The sequence below is a fragment of the Sciurus carolinensis genome, chromosome 2 (genome assembly GCF_902686445.1).
Source record: "Sciurus carolinensis chromosome 2, mSciCar1.2, whole genome shotgun sequence".
NCBI classification, from domain to species: domain Eukaryota; kingdom Metazoa; phylum Chordata; class Mammalia; order Rodentia; family Sciuridae; genus Sciurus; species Sciurus carolinensis.
In genome coordinates, this window is record NC_062214.1 from 12,333,580 (window position 1) to 12,353,121 (window position 19,542).

The following is a 19,542-nucleotide window of genomic DNA, read 5'->3' on the forward strand; positions in this document are numbered from 1 at the left end:
GAACGGAGGTTAACAGTAGCTGTGTGAAAAATGTTCGCAGCAGCCGAGCAGACACCCACTCTAAAACTGAGCAGCCTGGGTGGGCTTGTCAGGAAGGGCCGTGCTCCCCTCCCACCCATCCCGCTGGCCATTGCCAGCGGCTCCCCCCCATCCTCCCCACTGTTCCAGCTCACCCACCACGAGACACTGTTGGCCACCTGTCAGGGCAGGCTCTCCTCCCTGCCCAAGAGGGCTTTGCACTGGTTTTAGATCCACTGTCAGATTCTGTTGTCATCTTAAGAACTTTTCTAACGTCTTTAGCTCGTGTCCCCCAACGGCAGCAGGAGTGCTTTGATTTCTGTAATATTTTATGCAATAGGTTCCACAGGGCTCCCTTATAAAACCTTTCCTCTCAAAGTTAATCTACAGAAATCATCCAAGGAAAAGTATGTCAAGCAGTCTTCTGCCCTTTTCTCCCTTTTCCAATCCTCTGTCAGCAATCTGATATCCATCCTTCCAGATCTTTCCTTGATGCTCACAAACATGAGGTTAGTGATTTAGTGTCTCCTCTCCACCCTGCTTCTCTCCTCCCCCACCTAATAAAAATAAAAACATATTTTTATAAAGGAATCCTCCTGGAGTTGAGTCTGTCCCTCAGTGGACCTCGGACAACTTTCTGCATCGAGAACCACAGACCTGCCTTTTTAATGTTTCCAGGCACCGCAGGTGTGGCAGCAGCGAGGTCAGTGGGCCATCCTGTGCTGCTGGTGGCAGCAGTGTAGCAGCAGCCACCTGTGCGCCTGCGGACAGGCTGAAGATTACCTGAAGGAGCACGTCTCAGGCTGGTGGCTCTTCAGTGTGCAGAAGTTGTCCACTCAGCTCCAGGACGGAGGCTGTAGCCCCCCAACCCCTTCACCCTTTCTTCGTAATCTTCTTTTGAAAGTAACAATTTGGCAGAGCTGCTTCTAGGAAGCAGAGTACATTTCAAGAAGTCAGTGACATCAAGAGGAACCAGCAGCTTAAGAGTGTTTGAACTTAAGCAAATCTCAACTTCCAGGGTGAGCTTTTAAGGCCCCCAGCTTCTGGCCGCGTTCTTACCTCCTGCCCAGGATTTGAGCTGCTGCCTGGTTTCTGGAGACACCTCTGCAGCCTTTGTTTGTGCTGCTCCTGTGTCCCTCTGCATTTTGACTGCTGACATTTACCTTCCTTCATCAGAGCCGGTTGTCATCCAGCCCTCCTTTCTGTTCCTGGCACACATGGCCAGCTCACGTCACCTCAGGGCCCTGTTGTTTGCTGCCCCTCCACCTGGAACTCTTCCTCTAGAGCAGTCACTTCAACCCTGTCTGCATGCTGGAGTCCCCTGGGGAACTTTTGGCAAGTTGGATACTGGGGCTGAAGCACAGGCTGATCACATCAGAACCTCTGGCGTGAGCTCAGGAATCCCAAAAGCCCCCAGGGACTCTAGCAGGCAGCAGAGTTGGAAACCCAGTGATGGAGCTTCATGCCCAGCTCCTTCTGCCACTCTGGTCTCACCTGAAAAGCCACCTCTTCAGAGAGACCCCCAACTATCCCAGCTAAATTATGTCTCCACCCCAGCTCCCAGTTGCTCATTGTTACACCTCCATATTTCCTTCACCTGTCACCTTGTAACTCCCTGGTGTTTTATTTATGCTTTTTTCTGCTCCTGCCCTCACCATAGGTACTCTAGGGTACCTATGGGTACCTATGTACCCCTCAGTACAGTGTCACTAGAACCTTGAAGTCCTAAGACTTCTGACATAGGAACCATAGCTCAGGAGTCTGAATTCAACATTTACCAGCCGTGTGACATTGAACAATTCACTTAACTTCTCTGTGCCTAAATTTTCTGTTCTGAAAAACGAGGACTGCCATCAGACCTGCTTTCTGTGATTATGTAAAAATTAAATGAGTGAAGACGAGTCAACACAGACTAGTCCTGGGCACGTCACAAGCACTCAAGGGTCTTGGCTGTTACTCTTTTCATATGTCACAAGGGAATGACAACTTTCAGTTCTTCCCATGCTCCCTAACCTCTGCTCGATTTCTTGTCATTGAGTGTCACACCATCCTGTGCGTTCTGCGTATTTGCTGTCCGTCTCGGCAGCAGCCAGACCCAGGCAGGGACGGTGTATTCTGACCACGGTCGCGTCCCCGATGCATCGCGGGGTGCCTGGCGTGTGGTGCAGGCCGCTCACCTCTGTCCCGTCTCTCCCCAGGATTACCTCACAGACCTCATCACCAACGACAGCGTGAACTTCTTCCGCACGTCCAAGAAGATGTACCCGCACCGGCCGGTGCTGATGGTCCTCAGCCACGCGGCTCCCCACGGCCCCGAGGACTCGGCACCCCAGTACTCCGGCCTCTTCCCCAACGCGTCCCAGCACATGTAAGCCTCAGCCCTGCGGGGGCCACCAGGTGGCACGAGGGGGTGGGTCAGGCTCTGGGGGACACTGTGTCAGCAATGACGTAGCCGCGCCTCCTCTCTAATCGTCCTGGCCAGACCACCCACGAACACGCTGCTCATGGGCGGTGACCCTGGGATCCCAGGCCAGCCAGTGTGGCCCCAGACCAGAGCAGGGCAGCTCTTAGCCCGAACCCTGGTGGCACCGTGAGGCCTGGGGACGGCACCTGCTGGGTGTCCTTTGTGATCCTGTGTCTTTTATTTCCTGCATGTAAAGCAGGCGTCTGAGAGGGGCCCACAGGTGCCCTGATCCGGGCAAGGCGGCAGACGCTGCTTGCCAATGTCACAGCCAGTCCCTTGGCTCTCATGGGGACCCTGGCGAGCTGGCTGCTCCCTCACAACTGATCGCTCAGAGATCCGGCAGCAGGAAACAGCAGGCGCTTGTTCCTCACGGAGTCCGTGTGCCGGACGCTTGGTGTTGTCTGTCTGAAGTTCAGGTCTCCCGGGGAGAGGTCACCACTGAGGTGTCCGCGGGGCTTGGTTGCCCGACGCGTGCCTGGGACTCACCCACCGGGCTAGTCCTCGCCACGCAGGCCTCTCCGTAAGGCCGCCTGGGCATCCTCACAACACCACAGCTGGTTTTCCAGAGAAAACCATCGTGGAGAGGAAGAGGCCAAGGTGGAAGGAACTGCTGCCTCTTCTCACGTAACCCAGGTGACATGCCACCACTCTGCTGGGGCCAGCTGTGTGCGTACGGCTGGGAAGACTAGGAGGTGGGCACATCGAGGGCCTCCACAAGGCCACCTGCACACCCACTTTGGAGGTGAGGAGACCGAGGCACAAGAAGGCAAGGGCACAGGGATCTGAGGCCGCCCACCTGCTAAGCGGCAGGGCAGGGTTCAGATCCAGCCCCACCATGCTTCCCATCTCCCTGCCCGCCCCCAAGTCCTCCTCATCCAGCTGACCGGGTGTCTTTCTAGAAAGTTCTCTGGCTTCCCTCTGCCTCCAGCCCCCTCCCACTTAGCAGTGATAGGGCTGGGTCCTCACTGTGACATTCCAGGGTGACGAGGACAGGGTGATTGGAATCCGCCTGAGTGTCGGGTGTTTAGTTATCACCACAGTCAGACACATCGCCCTCCTCGGTTGCCACCGTCATTACCTTCTGAGCAGTGCAGGGGCTCCGGAGCGGGAGGGCAGTGCGTCCACCTGCTGGTCCCTGGTCTTTGGGGAGGGAGGTTGACAGAAGATGACGTTCCAGGCCGTGCACAGCCCAAGCCTGCGGTCTCACCTCTGCACATCTGCCTGCCCAGCTCCCACACAGCCCCAGGACCTGGTCCCCAGCCCCACCTGCCCACGGCTTCTGCGGCCAGCTGTGTCCCATGGAGCAAGTGGGAAGTGTCCCCTGCAGCTGAGGTGCTGGCTGTGCCCTGGCCACCCAGGTTGCTTGGAGGTGTTCTCGTTGCCTGCTCCTTTATTGCCCCCTGGAAGTGAAAATTCCAGAAGCTGAAAGTGAGCAGCGTCCACTGCTGCTGAGCAGAGACTCCCCCTCGCCCCTCAGAGGTGCCTTTGGACGCTCCGTTGGCTCTGGGTGATCATTTCCAGAACAAAGTCAAAGAAAGCTCTGCCGCTGGGCCGTCTAACCCGGGCCGAGGGGGCCAGGGAGACAGTCCTGCGGGCACTGCAGAGTCTGGCCTTTCCACCCGTCTCCGGGCGCCTCGGGCCCCCAGCAAGCCCGCCTGGCCCCGTCCTCGGGCAGCTTGACACTGACCAGTGCTGCTGGTGCTGGTTCTGACCCCGTCCCCCGCCCTCCACTCCACCACCCCAGGGCCCCGACACCATCCCTGCTTCACACACGCAACACACACTTCACACTTTCAAACGGACACACAACACACCCAGCCAGACACGTGCTGACCCACCGGTACCCGTGGGCACACGCACGTGCAGATACCACACAGACACAGAAGTACAAAGAACTGCAGACACACGGACACACAGGCACACGCACTCAGACACACGCACTCAGACACACGCACTCAGACACACGCAGGCGGGCGAACGGACAAGCGCCTGACCCCAGACACAAGCCGCGCAGCCCCAGCAGCCCTGAGGGGCTCCTGAGCTGCAGCATCTGCCTGGGGGCTCCGCTGCCCTTTCTCACCGTTGCTGAGCCTGGCTTTGAACTTGCAGTCCTCCTGCCTCAGCCTCCCACGCCGCTGGGATTACAGGCGTGGCCACCGCGCCTGGCTGTCCTTGGGGTTCTCTAAGGAACACCCAACGTTCCTCAGATGTTGAGGTGAGGACTTCACATCTTTGTTCATCAGGCCGCTGGGCCTGTGGAGCCCAGCCTGATGCAGGTGCCCAGCAGCTGGAATGGGCCCCACACAGGACCTGGCTCTGCGGCCTCTGGCCTCAAAATCCTCCCAGAGTCCCTCTCGGGACCCCAGGAACCCACCCGCACTGCCCTCCAGGACAGTCTCCAGCCTAAGTGGTAGACTCGGGCTGATGGCTGAAATGGCATCCTGAGGTGCGGCCCCTGGGCCTGCGGAGGTGGCTTCCCACGGGCCCCAGCGCTCTGAGGGAGGCTGCGGGCCCCTCCCCAGGACCCCCCACCTCTGGGCTCCCAGCCCAGGAGGAGACCTTGTTCCTGGAAGTGTCCTACACACGGGTCAGGCCCTGAGCCAGCCTGCAGGGGACAGCGGGCAGCCTTTCCCATAATCAAAGGAAGCTGGGGCGGGAGGATTTAGCGGCAGGAGGCTGCAGATCAGCCAGCAGGGTCCAGCGGTCTGGAGGCTGGGGACTCGAGCTTCGCATAGCAACGGTCTCCGTGACGGTCAGACTGCGAGAGCAGTGGGCGTCCTTATTTCTGCCCGAGGCCATTTTGACATTGGAGGTGGCACCAAGATGTGGCAGGTGGGGGGGATGCTGGCCCCACTCTGAGGCCCGTCCCACCTCCCCTCCCCCCTCTGAAAGGCCCTCCATCTTCCAGCACCGGCCACTCGGCCTTTAGTTCGGCTTTGCTGGGGTGGAGGGGGGTCTGAGGGGACCCTGGCCCTCGAGTGTCCTCAGACCCAGTCGGGGTTCTGCCTTCTGTGGGGTTTAAACCGGCTGCTTCCCAGTGGCGGCGGCCCCACCTGGAGACCCGTGTGCTGGGGGGTCTCTGGGAGCTCGGTCCTGGGACCAGCTTGAACTGCGACGACAGAAGGTGCTCTGGGTTTGGGATGGAATGTTGCTGGAATCATCTAGAACGTTTTGAGGCCATGAGCTGAGTTAGCCTGTGTGCTGTGGTCACTTAACCCTCTGGCAGGACTGTCCAGTCCTAGTTCTGCCTGGCACCTGTGATGTGAGGGACTCCAGACAGGCCCCAGGTGCCAGGGAGGCTTTGGTCACAAGGTGGCAGCAGAGGCCACTTTGGCTTCTGGGCTTCCGCCTCGGGTCTGCCTTCTGGCAAGTTCCCTTCCCTCCCTGGGCGCCAGTTCCCTCATTTCTCACCCAAGGAGAATGGAAATAGCGCCAGCCCGTGTGTAAACAAGATGATATAAGATGGCTTCAGCCCGCGCCCAGCACGCAGTCGCAGCTCGGTAAAGGTTACCATTTATTTGTTCATTTGTCATTAATTATCACAGTCGGCCACAGAGCAGAAGGCCCAGGCCGCCATCACTCACTCAGGAGGAGCCTGGGCAGGCCCTGCACTTCTCTGACCCTCTGTTTTCTCTTTAGTAAATGGGAGATTAAGCCACAATCAGAAGAGTAATTGTGACAGTTACTAGCGTGTGTCCCAGACGTAGACACTCAGGCAACTAGAACTACTCGATTTCTGAATCAGTTTCCTATTTCTAATCTAATGCGGAAGGCTGTGTTATGGTCACACCTTTCCAGTGACTGCCACTTGCCATCCTTGATGGTGACTAAAAACTCCAGCACACACAGCAACAGGGCTCAATCCGAGTTGGGCGCTGGGGTCTGCCAGGAGCTCTGAGCTGGAGCCTCTTCCTTCTTTTTTTTTTTAGACAGGGTCTCCCCAAGTTGCTTAGGACCTTGCTAAATGGCTGAGGCTGGCCTTGAACTTGAATCCTCCTGTCTCAGCCCCCCAACTCACTGGGATCACGCCTCGCTGCCTCTTCATTCTTTTAAAAGGAGATGAGCAAACCCCAGACAAGATTCAAAGAAAACCCAGCCCCAAGCTGAGACTCTGGCCTGTGTTTTCCAGTTCGTGGCTCATGGCCCTGTGACACTGAGGCACAGCCGTGTGACACTGAGGCACGGCACACGTGCAGAGGGAGCCGGGTGGCTGAACACTGAGCCCTTGACTTGCCAGTGTTCATCTGCCCCCCAGGGGAGCAAGTAGCCTCCCGCACAGGGTGGCGCACCCCAGGTGCGTCGCGGGGACTGGCCCCGGGGCCTGACCCCCATCTGTTTGCCGCCAGCACACCGAGCTACAACTACGCCCCCAACCCCGACAAGCACTGGATCATGCGCTACACGGGCCCCATGAAGCCCATCCACATGGAATTCACCAACATGCTGCAGCGCAGGCGCCTCCAGACCCTCATGTCCGTGGACGACTCCATGGAGACGGTAGGCGCCTCCGCCAGGTGTGGCCCTGAGCCTCCCGCCATGCCAGGCCCGCCCTCCCTGCCCTTCAGGCTAGAAGCCAGAGGCAGAGTTCTGAGGCCCCGTCAGACCTCGGGCAGCGGCTAGGAGCCATCCAGACGCCGGCCTCTGCCCCTGGGACGCACACCCGGGATCCAGGCTGCTAGGGCTGCTTTTTTCTTTCTTCCTTTTTTTTATTCCCATTATTTATATTTTTACCAGCTTGATTGAGATACAACGCGTATGCCATTCAATTCACCCAATTAAGGGGTACGATCAGGTGGTTTAGGACATTTGCACCCCGTTGCCCTTTGCCATCACCCCCAGACTCCCGGCCGCCACCCCCAGCACCCACTGAGCTCTGACTGTGGACGTGGCGTCCTGGGCGTTTCGGGTAATGGAGTCACAGCGCGTGGCCGGGTGGCCCGCTGGGATTCACTCCTTTCTCAGCGCTGCCCTAGGCTGGTGTGTGGGTGTGTCAGCCGCTGTTTTTTGTGGCTATTTATGTACAATAAAATCAAAGTTCCTGGGTCACACTGGCCTCAGCCGGTGTGCTCAGCACCCCCCCGGCGGGCAGCCACACGCGGATGGCCCAGACCCTGCCGCTGCCCACGTCACAGCTCAGCTGGACGGCGCCCTCTAGATCCTGCCCTGGGCCGCGTCCGGCTCCTCCCGCCCACTCGCTCACTCAAGAGCACCTGTTGCAGGTCAGGGCTCACCGCAGGGGGTGCAGTGTGGGTCCCCGTCCCCGTGAGCCGCCACCGCATCCAGGAGACAGTGGGTCCAGAGTTGAGCGAGAGACAGGTGCAGGTGCTGGAGGAACAGTGGGGCCAGTGGCACTCACAGACGGGACCGTCCCAGGGGCCTGGCTAGAAGGAGACCCCAGGCGGGAGAAGAACGGGCCTGGGGTCTCCAGCACCTTGTCCCGGGTTGGGCGGGCGGGCACACGGTCCCCACTCTCACCTCCCGGCCTGTGTCGCAGATCTACAACATGCTGGTGGAGACGGGCGAGCTGGACAACACCTACATCGTCTACACTGCCGACCACGGCTACCACATCGGCCAGTTTGGCCTGGTCAAGGGCAAGTCCATGCCGTACGAGTTTGACATCAGGGTCCCGTTCTACGTGCGGGGCCCCAACGTGGAGGCCGGCTCTCTGTAAGTGCATCAGCCCTGGGCCCAGGACCCAGGGAGGCCTCCAGGCTGGGAGCTTACAGCCACAGGGCCAGGGCCAGGGCCAGAGCCGCACCCCTGGGGGCACAGGATTTTGACAGGTGAACCCCAGTGCCAGTCGGAAGAGCCATGATGTCACCCAGTGTGGATTCTGATGCATTTTATAGCCTCTGACAAGGAAGCAGCAGCCAGGAGCTTTGGCACCTGTGAAAACAGATTTTTCTGTGGTCAGGCTGCGTGCCAGGAAATGCCAGGGACAGGTGTCGGGGGATGTGTCACCAGCCGGGGAAGGGCGCTGAGATTTCCAGGCAGGCGGGGCAGCCATTGTTCCCGTGGCTCCCGGGAAGGAACCCCAGATCTCAGCAGAGATCGCTGAGCCAGCAGCACAAAGCGACTCTGCTCCCCTCCCGTCCCTCGGCGAGCCCTCGGCGAGGACCACAAGGGGCAGCCCTCGGCAGCCCTTCTTCCAGGCTTAGCCTTGGACATGGCCAACCCGGCAGCAAGGGCGCTGTGCCAGGCACAGGTTGTAGAGAGGCTGGTGGCAACCGCGGCAGCCTCCAGGATCCTCTGGGTATTCTGGAGACCAAGCTGGACAGGCGTTTGAAAGGCTCCCTTTCACTCTGACCCCGCGGCTGCAGGACGCCCCTGGAGGGGCACAGGGCAGGGCTGCAGGGGACTCCAGACGCCGCCCTGGCCCTGGGTGGAAATTCCAGGCGGCGGGCCATGAGTTCAGGTCCCACGCACACCGGCCTCCCCGTCTCCTCCCGTCTTGCCTCTCAGTGTCCCCATCACATGGCCATCATCATGGCTCCAGCTTAGGTGCTGCCGAGGCTTCAGACGCTGCACTAAGCCCGACAGCCTCCCTGTGACGCGGGGCTCTGGCTACCCGAGTTCCGACTGGGGACATGGGCGCAGGGAGCTTGGTGTGGAGTTCACACGGCAGCCAAGGACGGAGCTGGGAGCCCAAGCCAGTCTCCTTCCCAGCACCACCCCCAAGGCTCTCAGAACCGCCAGCTGCCCCTGTAACGGTGAACTTGATCCACTAAGGGCTCTAGAGCACACCCCACGTAGCCTCGCCTGGGGCTGAGGACACACCGTGTGTCAGCCAGGGCTCCTTTGGTTACAAACAGAAATGACTTTCAAACTGGGCAAAGCAAAATAAGATAAAAGGAATGCAGTAAGGAAAGGAACTGGCCAGCCCCGGGGTAGCTGTGGCTTCAGGCCCGGCTGGATCCAGCTATCCTACGACGCCCTCAGGAAGATCCCACCGCCGTCTTTTGGCCCTGCTTCCTGAGCTGGCTTTATCCCCGGGCAGGCCTGTCTCCTGGTGGCGGGGGCAGAAGCTCCAGACTGCAAGCTGCTGGACTGGCAAACCCAGCAGTGGTTTGCACAGAGGCCCCAAGGGTGGCTCTCATGGCCTGACTAGGGCCATGGTCCTGAACCCGTCACTGCGACCACAGGTGGTAGATGGCCTTGGGCAACCAGGCCAAGCACATCAAGCAGGAGAGTCTGAACAGGGTGGGAGGGAGCGCACGGCGTGGGTGCTGACGTGGAAAGGCCCTTCCCACCCCGCCCAGGGAGCAGGACCGTGTCCTGCTCAGCCCCGTCCAGCTCCTGGTGACTGGCATATCTGCCACCTGTGGCCACAGCCGTTGCCAGCTCCCTCCCTGCCAGCTGAAGGTGTGATGCCTCCCCAGGGCCTGCAGGCCCCCCTGGTGACCCCAGCCACTTCCTGGGCCTCACTGCCAGACCCCCGACAGGCTTGGCCACCTGTCCAGAGCTCACCCAGCACAGGGCTGGGGAGCGGAGGGGGCGGGTGACTGCAGCCCCAGGCTCCAGACCTGCCCCCGGTCTGCAGGGAGCCAGGCTGGGGAGGGAGAAGGCGTCCTGGGCGCAGCCCCGAAGCCACCTACCCCAGGGTAGGACCCCCGCGGGTGGAAACAGGAGGCGGAGAAATGGCGGGCACGTGGCGACCTGGATTCTCAGTAGGGCCCCGGCAAGTGGCTTGCACCGGGCGTCTGCTGCAGACCGGGGGCCCCAGCACAGCTGCTTAAAGCAACCCCTGTGCTGCCCGGCACCCCACGGGGCCTCTGCCCAGGCTCATGCCCAGGTGCCACTGAGCACGGTCTCAGGCTCATGTCCACCTCCCCGCTCATGGGGATGGACGGGTGCAGACGGCGCCACCCCCGCAGCCCGGCACGAGGGGTCCCTGCTGGGGGCAGAGCCGTGGCGTCCCGCTTCCTCCGAGCAGGCCTGGGAGACGCGAGCCAGGCTGCTGGACAGCTGAACGCCCGCGCTGGTCAGCCGCAGGTCCAGGCTGGGCCACGCGAGTGGGCATCGCTGAGCTGAGAGCCAGGGTTGGGGCCCCGGGCCACGGGGTCTGTGGCAGGCCTCCTGAGTAACAGTTGGGCCAAGACCTACAGGCGAGGGGCAGGGTCACAGACCCTGGAGGAAGCGCCCTCCTGGCCCCAGGGGCTGCCTGGCCATGAGAACCAGCGCGGAGAGCCGCTGGGGCCGTGTCTGCCTGGAGGCCCGGGGAGGACCCGGGCTCTGGGGTGCCTCCTAAAGCGAGAGGCCGGCTTTGGGGTGCAGGGAGGGTGCCCTGCTGGGTCAGGAGGCACAGAGGTAAGGGGCTGCACAGAGGATGGGGGTCCAGCAGAATCTGGGGAGACATGAAGGGTTAAGCAGCACAAATGCCTCAACCCTCCACCCCCAGCCCCTCCCACACGAGGCGGGTCACCAGTGTCCAGATGGTGAGTCCCCACTCTCCCTGTCCCCCAGGAACCCCCACATCGTCCTCAACATTGACCTGGCCCCCACCATCCTGGATATCGCTGGCCTGGACATCCCCACGGACATGGATGGGAAATCTATCCTCAAACTGCTGGACACAGAGCGGCCAGTGAATCGGTGAGGGCGGCAGAGTCGCCGGGCTCCCCAGCCTGCACGAGCTCGGGGCCCACCACGTGGGTCTGGGAGCATCCGGTCAGGAGCTGGGGCTCCAGGGCCCCCCATGCTGACCACTGACCTGCTGAGGGAGAGGCTGGTCTTGTCCCGGATTCCATCTTCCCTCCTGGAGCTCGGGACCCTCAGAACTAAGGTCACACAAAGCTTGAAGACAGCAGCGGCGGCGTCACGGGTCGGTGCTGAGCGCCTGCCGCGGACCAGCCTCTGCCGAGCCCTTTGCAGGGGTGGTACATTCTGGCCCTCAGTGTAACCCTGCCAGGCTTCACCCCCGTTTTGCCGTCTGGGAATTTGAAGCCCAGGAGGCTGACTTGTCAACAAGTCTGGATGCAACTCCTGGAATGCAGGCTCTTGGGTGCCACGCTCTGTGGCGTGAGGACAGATGGCGTGAGGGGGAACGTGTTCCCAGCCTCCTGGGAGGCAACAGGGAACAGTGGTGGGCCCCAGCAGGCCAGGCAGGGAAGGAGGGCGGGCCCGACCTCTCGCGGCCAGCACTGGAACTGCCGCTGGGTTACTGGCCTGGAGGCTTTGTTTTGACCTTGGGCTTCCTGGGTGACCTCCCAGTGGGTCCAGCCCCGAGGGGCGTGGTCAGGCTGCATCTGGCTGCCCGGGGAACCACTTCCACTCAGCCCCCTCCTTCTGACTATGAGCCGAGTCAGCTGTAAGGGCAGAAGAGGGACATGCCTGGAGTGGGGACAGTGGCCTGGAAGCCAAGACACCTAGGGGTCAAGATGCAGGATAGACGCGTCATCTCTGAGCCTCAGTGTACCCATCCAGGAAATGGAAAGGTCTGTCTCAAATGGAGTGAAGAACATCCCCCACCAACAATGTAATTAGCCTGCAGTCCAGACCACCTGGCAGGGGAGAGCTGGACCTGCGGGGACCCAAGGCATGGTGCATGGCCAGCTGCATGTCATCTTGACCCGGGATGTCCCTGCAGACCTGCGTCATGGGGAAACAGCAGCTCTGCCCGGCTGGGCCATTTGCCCTGTCCAGTCCGGGGTCTGGGCTGGCTGTGGAGGAACGGGCGGTCACGGAGGTCCGGCTGGTAAGAAGCTGGAGTGTGTTCTTTTTCCAGGTTTCACCTGAAAAAGAAGGTGAGGGTCTGGCGGGACTCCTTCCTGGTGGAGAGAGGGTGAGTGCTGGGGCGGGGAGGCCGGCCCAGAAGCCCCCGCACCCCGCACCTCACGGCAGGGACAAGGGTGTGGTTCTTAGGCCTGCTGGTGACTCGCCACTCTGTCCAAACCCCCGGACACGCTGCGCTGGAGGCTGCGGCACGTGCCTGGGACCGTGTGCGGCCTAGAAGAGGCGTCTCCGTCCTTAGTCAACCGCCAGCTGCACTGAGGGGGGATTTCTTATGTAGTTCCAGTTGCTTGAGTCTCTTAAAAATTAGCAGCTCTGGTCATCCCCCACGGCAAGGGCGACCCAGAGCTGAGTCAGGCTGCCACTCGGGCAGGCAGACACCCCCAGGGTGCTCCAGCTGACGCCAACCTGTGTCCCCACAGTAAACTGCTTCACAAGCGGGAGAGCGGCAAGGTGGAGGCCCAGGAGAACTTCCTGCCCAAGTATCAGCGCGTGAAGGACCTGTGTCAGCGTGCCGAGTACCAGACGGCCTGCGAGCAGCTGGGGCAGGTGAGCAGCAGGCCGCCCCTGCCCGCCCTGCCCACCATGTGCAGCCTGGGACCGCGTGGGCCTCTGAGCCAGGGAGGCCGGCCCCCAAAGCGAGGTCTCCAGGCGCTGTCAGCTGGCACTGGGAGGCTTGAGGAGGGCAGTCCTGTGCCGGGGCTCTGACCCAAGTCAGAAGAACAGCGTCCCCACGGGTGCCGGTGTGACCTCAACTGCTACTCGCCAAGGCCACTGGCACCACGGTCCCAGCAGGCAGCCACAGGAGTGCTCGCTGTGGTATCCTCTCGGTGGCTGGGTGTCCGTTTATAGGAGCCTTGAAATGGCCTCCTTAAAAAACCAAGGTTAAGAAGGTGAATGAACCGCAGGGGAAACATCAAGGAGGCTGGTCCCATTCAGAAACGGCAACCGACCGACTTCCGGGGAGCCCAGCCTGGGATTTCTCAAGGCTTGGGAGGCTGAGGTGGACTCTGGAGGCCGCGAAGTGACCCCAGAGCAGGGGCCTGAGGAGGGAAACGCTCCAACCACACCAGCAGGAATTGCTGGAGAAAGTGTCCCCACAGAGGGCAGGGCGCCCGGGCCAGCAGGTGGGGGCTGCCGGGATGCAGGGGGCGCAGTCCAGGGTGGGGAGCTTGGCGGAGTGGCCTGATCCAACTTGCCCTCTATAAAGGGTGCTGCGCTGCCCCGTGAGCGACAGGCAGCGGCGTCTTGCTGGGGGCCGAGGGTGGCTGCAGCATGGTGCAGGCGGCAGGGCAAGGTCACGCCTGGGCGGGGAGGGGTAGGGCGGTCCCCGGGCAGGCCACTGTCGGGAGAGGTGGGCTGGGTGAGCAGGGCGGCTGAGGCCCTGGCACCCGAGCCCCGCCGTGTCCGCAGAAGTGGCAGTGCGTGGAGGACGCAGCAGGGAGGCTGAAGCTGCACAAGTGCAAAGGCCCTGTGCGGCCCGGCGGCGGCGCCCTCTCCAACCTGGTGCCCAAGTACTACCGGCAGGGCAGCGAGGCCTGCGCCTGCGACAGCGGGGACTACAAGCTGGGCCTGGCGGGACGCAGGACAAAGTTCTTCAAGAAGAGTAAGTGGAGCAGAGCCCCGGGGCCCGCGTAGACGGTGCCTCGGTGCCTCGGACCCCGGCCGGTGCCGAGTGTCCTAGACCCCTCGGGAGCCCCTCCTAGCGGGACAGCAGGGGTGAGACCCGGGGCACAGCACGCTGGGAAGAGCCGACAGGGCGGCAGAGAGCACGGCTGTCCGGAGCCCTGTGGGTACTGAAGGCAGGAGCCCCTGTTCTGGAGGGTTCTGGGCAGGGGAGACAGGGTCACATTTGTGTCCCGCTGCTGTGTCACTTGGCTGTCAGCGGCAGGAGAAGTGTAGCCTGGCCAGAACTGAGGGCAGCCAGGGTGGTGAGGGCCAGGCCGCCATGTCCCAAGAGGAAGCGGCTGGGCTCTGGAAGTGACCTGGGGGGCAGCCACAGGGCCAGTGATACACCAGACTCACCCGCCCTCCATCCACCTGTGGCTCCAGTCAGTCTCCAGGCACCGCCAAGGACGCGCGGGGCGGGAGAGCTGCCCGACCCTCGCTCGCAGCCGCGGCTGGAGCCCTGCACAGTCCCTGCCTGCCTGGCAAGCGGACCCTGTCCTCGCCTCCGACGGTGCAGGCACTTCACGTTTTGTGCCACTGGGGCAACTGCAGTTTAAATGTCCCCGAGGACGGTGCTGGAGTGCTGGCTAGGGTCACTAAGCAGGAGAAGCCCGACTCATGGAGAAAACATGGGTAGAGGAGCGTCCCTCAGGTAGGACTGGGGCGAGTTTGGCCTTCACGGGCCAGCAACGTGGGCGGAACAGGCGTCTTCACAGTGACGCACAGGCCAGCAAGGTCCTGTGTTGGTCACCTGACGAAAACACTGACCAGAGGCTCACAGGAACCTAATTAACCCCGTGCCTTCTCCAGACAGTGGGTTCGTTTTTGCTCATTGCTGATTCCAGTTGTGGTGACTTCACGGGGCATTAAGTATCGTGAATGATGAGACTGAACCCAAGGCAAGCCAGGGGCAGCCCGTCCAGCTACGAAGCTGCTGGGCCTTCACACCTCGCTCCCCAGGGGCCAGGGTGGACCTGGCAGCCAGAGAGCCAAGGAGCAGAGACACAGTGCAGGGGGCTCGTCCCCACCCTGCAGCTCATGTCCCCTCATAAAATACGGGGAAGATCTGCCTGCCTTTCGGGGGAAAGAAACTGCTTTGAGAGCGAGCGGAGGGCCCCCAGGCACCTGGTCAGCTGGCTGCACGCGTCCCCTCCAGGGCCAGGCCGTCTCCCACGCAGCCCATCTCTGACCCCCCGACTCGAGGACAGCCAGGCCTGGAGATTTGTTTGTTTCTTATGAATCATAGCAAAATGCACATAAAGTTCACACCGCACTTCACACACGCTCAGGAGCGTCGCGCGCGCCCACGCTCCCGCACAACCCTGCTCGGGACTTTTTGTTTTGCACAACTGAACTGTGTGCCCGGTGAACACCACCTGCCACCCCTGCGGCGTCCCCGGCAGCCACCCTCGGGCTGGCTTTCCTCTGGGTGCCTGGCTGACTGGGGGCCACACAGCAGGGGAATCACAAGGCACTAGCCTTTTTGGAACTATCTCTTGTCACTTAGCACAAGGGCTGTCCACACTGCAGAGTTGTCAGAATCCCTTTTCAAGGCCAGGATACAGCACTGTGGCCCATTAGAGACCAGCATCCAGAGGCAGGCACAGCGGCCACCTCCCGGGCTCCCCAGACTGTCCGCAGCAGCGTGGAGCAGCTGCGCTGTCTCGTAGGACCCGTCCTGCCTCGGGGCTGCCCAGTGGATGTGTCTGGTTATGTTTCCTCACAAGCCAGTGAGTAACTACTGAGCTATTTTGATTTTCAACTAAATATGACGCTTCCAGATTTAATTATGCAGCATCTAGTGGCTTCAGTATGTGACAGTAAACAACAACCCCTGAATAATACAGGACCTCAGCTCAATCAAGCTCCCAGCCCTGCCTGTTAATGCTCAGAGGAAAGAAAAATGCAGCTAAAGAGCTGAGACTCGGTTCACCATGGGACCAAGCCCCCCCAGGGCAGTGGAACGTCACAGCCCCTTGAACAGCACGGGGGCGAGCTCCCCTTTTGATGGATGGGAGACAGAACACATGGCTGATCTGGGGGGACTCTAGCCCAGCATTCTCCCCTCTGCGAGGGTCCACCACAAGATAGTGTCCCTCCTTTCTGAGCAGCCGGCATAGAGCCCGCCCAACTGGAGGCACCTGGTCCCCCAGGAGACACTTGACAAGGCCTGGAGACATTTGTGGAGGTCACAGTTGGGAGCACACCTGGGCCTAGGGGTAGAGGCTAGGGATATGCCTAACCAACCAGATGCCCTGCAGCAGTTAACAGTGCCAAGGCTGAGAAGCCCTGGTCCCCCGGAACTGCAGTTACGGTACCAGAGGCCAGGCAGAGCCAGCAGCGGGTCCAGGACCGGGAGACACCAGTACCGGGAGGAGGTGAGCTGCCTGGGATGGGCCCAGGAGGCCGGCATCTGTTCACTTCCAACAGACCTGCAAGCCCTCCTGTGTCGAACCAGAGGGCTGCTGACGAGACGAGATCTAAGCGAGGTGGCCGGGCGCAGCGGCACAGGCCCGTGATCCCAGCAGCTCGGGAGGCTGAGGCAGGAGCATCAGGAGTTAAGAGCCAGGCACTAAGTAACTTAGTTAAGACCCCAGCTCTAAATAAAATACAAACTAGGGCTGGGGATGTGGCTCAGTCAGTGGTCAAGTGTCCCCGAGTCCAATCCCTGGCACCAAAAAAAGATTGAAGCAAGTTGACAACGAAGGTCACTTAGGCATGAAGGAAAGGCAGCAGTGGAGTGACCAGGTGGACCGAGGCAGCAGGTCCAGGATGGGTGGCCAACTGACACGTAAGTGAGCACAGAGCAAGCCCTCGAGGTCTGGGGAAGGTGAAGTACAAAAGTCCTGCGGTCAGAAAGACCTCATGGGTCCCAGCCGCAGGCGTGGGGCCCTCGGGAGGGATAAGCACGGTTTTTACTTTGGGCAAGGACGTTATGAATGCCAAGTCCCTGGCCCCTGGAGGAGCTGGTCAGTACCAGTCCACAGGCACTGAGGAATTTGCCAGTGTTGTTATGCCAACCCCTCAGCCCGTAAGATGACACCTCGTGAGAAGGTAGCTGCTTAGAAGTGAAGTGACTGGGCTGTGGTCAGTCACTTGAGCCGTCTGATCCCAGAGTCTAGGCTCCTGTCCATGGGGTTAGGAAGTCCCATCCCATCCACTGGGATCCAAACAGAGGTGAACAGAGGGCGTGGCTTCTGTGCTGGAAAAGGGTCACTCAGGACGGGAACCCTCTATAAAGAGCTGGAGGGTGACTAATGGCCTGTCTCTATCTCAGTTGCTCAACTCTGCCGTCGTACTGACATAAATGAGAACAGAATGAAATCATATTTACCAGGTATAGGGCTGTGCTGGTGGCTTGGGGACCCTTGGGCTTATATCTGGGAGACACAGTGGGAAGATGCAGAGCAGCTAACTCCTGAGCCAGGTGAGACGGAAGGAGCAGAAAGCAGCTGGTAGGCCTGCTCAGCACGGGGGAGAGCAGGGGTCGTGGCTTCAGGGAGAAAGGAGAGAGCCACCGGGGCCAGACAAGGACCAAGGCCTCACAGAAGGGGACTAGCTTCTCAGGGACCCCTAAGGATCCTTTGGCACTTGTGAGTCGGATAGGAGGCAGCTGAGGGTTCCCCAAGAGTGCGAGCAGCCAGACGGATCCTGAAGCTGCGGCCGCGGGAGGGAGGCCGGCCCGCCCCTGCTCAGCAAGGCCACCCGGCCACTCCGGCTGGCGATCCGTCGCTGCCATCTAGTGGGCGCTTGGGCCACAGCTGGTTCTGGGCCCTTCTTTTCCACTCTCTGGACAGGGCGCAGGCACCTCGGCGCAGGTCTGGCCAGACGGGGGCCTGGGCGCTGCGGCAGCGTGCAGAACGCACTGCCCGCGACGGGGGTCCTGCCCGCCTGCCCGCACTGACCCTGCGCACTGTGGGCCCGTCTCCTCTTTTCTTTTCTGAAGCTAGAAATAGACTCCTACCTGACCTTCACCACTTTCTTTTTTAAGATGTTGATGGACCTTCATTTTGTTCATTTGTTAATATGCAGTGCTGAGAATCGAACACAGGGCCTCACACATGCCAGGCAAGCGCTCCACCTCTGAGCCACAGCCACAGCCCCGCTGATCAAACTTGTAAATCACATACAAGATCCAAGATGGCCGGGGTCTGATGTGGCCTGGCCGCCCCCAGTTCTTAGCGCGGAGAAAGGCGCTCTGCCCACAGGCGGAGGCCCCCCAGTCACATGCCTACCCCCACTTCCTTTTGAGTCGCAGTTCACTGAAGACAATGGCACTTCACTGCTCGGAAGCATTTTAGCACAGTGCTGTCCCACCTCTCCCAAGTTCCAGACCTTTCCATCACCCACCACCCCAGCAGGCCACGCCGCACCCACCCACAGGCACTGCCCATGCACTCCCCGGGCCGACTTCCTGCCTTTAGAGATGGTGACGGCCCTTTGTGTCTGGCCTGGTCCTCTTGGCATAATGCTTGACCTTCATCCAGGCCACCGCTAGCGCGACCCTCGCAGCTAGCCCTCCTTGCTTGGCCGTGGCGCTCTGTGCACCCTGATCCACGCACAGCTCTCGGAACTTCCTCCACGCGGGCCCTTCCCGCTCCAGGGCTTGGGACTGAGGACCTGCTTCCCACAAGCCTCAGGCAACACATGCCTCATGCCTGGGACCCCAGCCCTGTCCTGACAGAGGACCCGCTGCCCAGGGGGCCTGGCCAGGATTTCCAGTCTCCCTCTTGATACCCACAGAGTACAAGGCCAGCTACGCCCGTAACCGCGCCGTCCGCTCCGTGGCCGTTGAGGTGGATGGCGAGGTGTACCACGTGGGCCTGGAGGACACGGCCCCCCAGCCCCGCAACCTCACCAAGCGGCACTGGCCAGGGGCCCTGGAGGACCAGGATGACAAGGACGGCGGGGGTTTCAGTGGCACTGGAGGCCTTCCAGACTACTCTGCTCCCACCCCCATTAAAGTGACCCATCGGTGAGAGTCCAGCCAGGCGGGGGTGAACGGGCAAGGTGGTGGTCCCCTTCTGCCCCTCAGGGCTACACGTGACCCCATCTCTCGAGCAGGTGCTACATCCTGGAGAACGACACGGTCCAGTGCGACCTGGCCCTGTACAAGTCCCTGCAGGCCTGGAAAGACCACAAGCTGCACATAGACCACGAGGTGAGCGAAGCAGGAGAGGGCACCATGGCTTGGCAGCCCGAGGGGGCCAGAGAGGCAGGAGAGGTCCCCACAGAGCCCACAACCCAGGGACAGGGCATCAGCCCTGAGACCCAGTGGACAGCTGCCTTGCAGCAAGCCATCTGCAGAGGCCAGCTCAGCCCCGATGCCCCTGAATGGCTGGGGGACGTGATCCCACCCCAGTGGGCTCAGCTGCCGCTCTTTTGCTTTGTGCCAGGGATCGAACCGAGGGGCACTCAACCACTGGGCCACATCCCCAGCCCCACCCCCCTTTTTTATTTAATTTAGAGATGGGGTCTAAGTTGCCTAGGGTCTCGCTAAATTGCCAAGGCTGGCTGGCTTTGCATTCAGATCCTCCTGCCTCAGCCTCCAGAGCCACTGGGATTGCGCCACCCTGCCTGAGTTCAGCTGGTTCTTCTACGGGCTCAAAAAATGACACCCGGTCCCTTGCTGGGGCCTGCTAAAGGGGAGACTCCCTCAG

At 61.0% G+C, this 19,542-nt stretch overlaps 1 protein-coding gene across 5 annotated transcripts in view; it reads left to right on the forward strand.

Moving 5' to 3' along the window:
• Sulf2 (sulfatase 2) overlaps window positions 1-19,542 on the forward strand; it is an 83,715-nt gene that overhangs the window by 58,286 nt on the left and 5,887 nt on the right. For all 5 annotated transcript variants that reach the window (XM_047534522.1, XM_047534511.1, XM_047534502.1 and 2 more), the window contains exons 5-13: window positions 2,217-2,386; window positions 6,829-6,979; window positions 7,977-8,152; window positions 10,949-11,077; window positions 12,210-12,266; window positions 12,637-12,763; window positions 13,628-13,820; window positions 18,626-18,857; window positions 18,947-19,043. In XM_047534522.1, coding sequence (XP_047390478.1) covers window positions 2,217-2,386; window positions 6,829-6,979; window positions 7,977-8,152; window positions 10,949-11,077; window positions 12,210-12,266; window positions 12,637-12,763; window positions 13,628-13,820; window positions 18,626-18,857; window positions 18,947-19,043 — 1,332 coding nt within the window. The remainder of the gene's footprint in view (window positions 1-2,216; window positions 2,387-6,828; window positions 6,980-7,976; window positions 8,153-10,948; window positions 11,078-12,209; window positions 12,267-12,636; window positions 12,764-13,627; window positions 13,821-18,625; window positions 18,858-18,946; window positions 19,044-19,542) is intronic.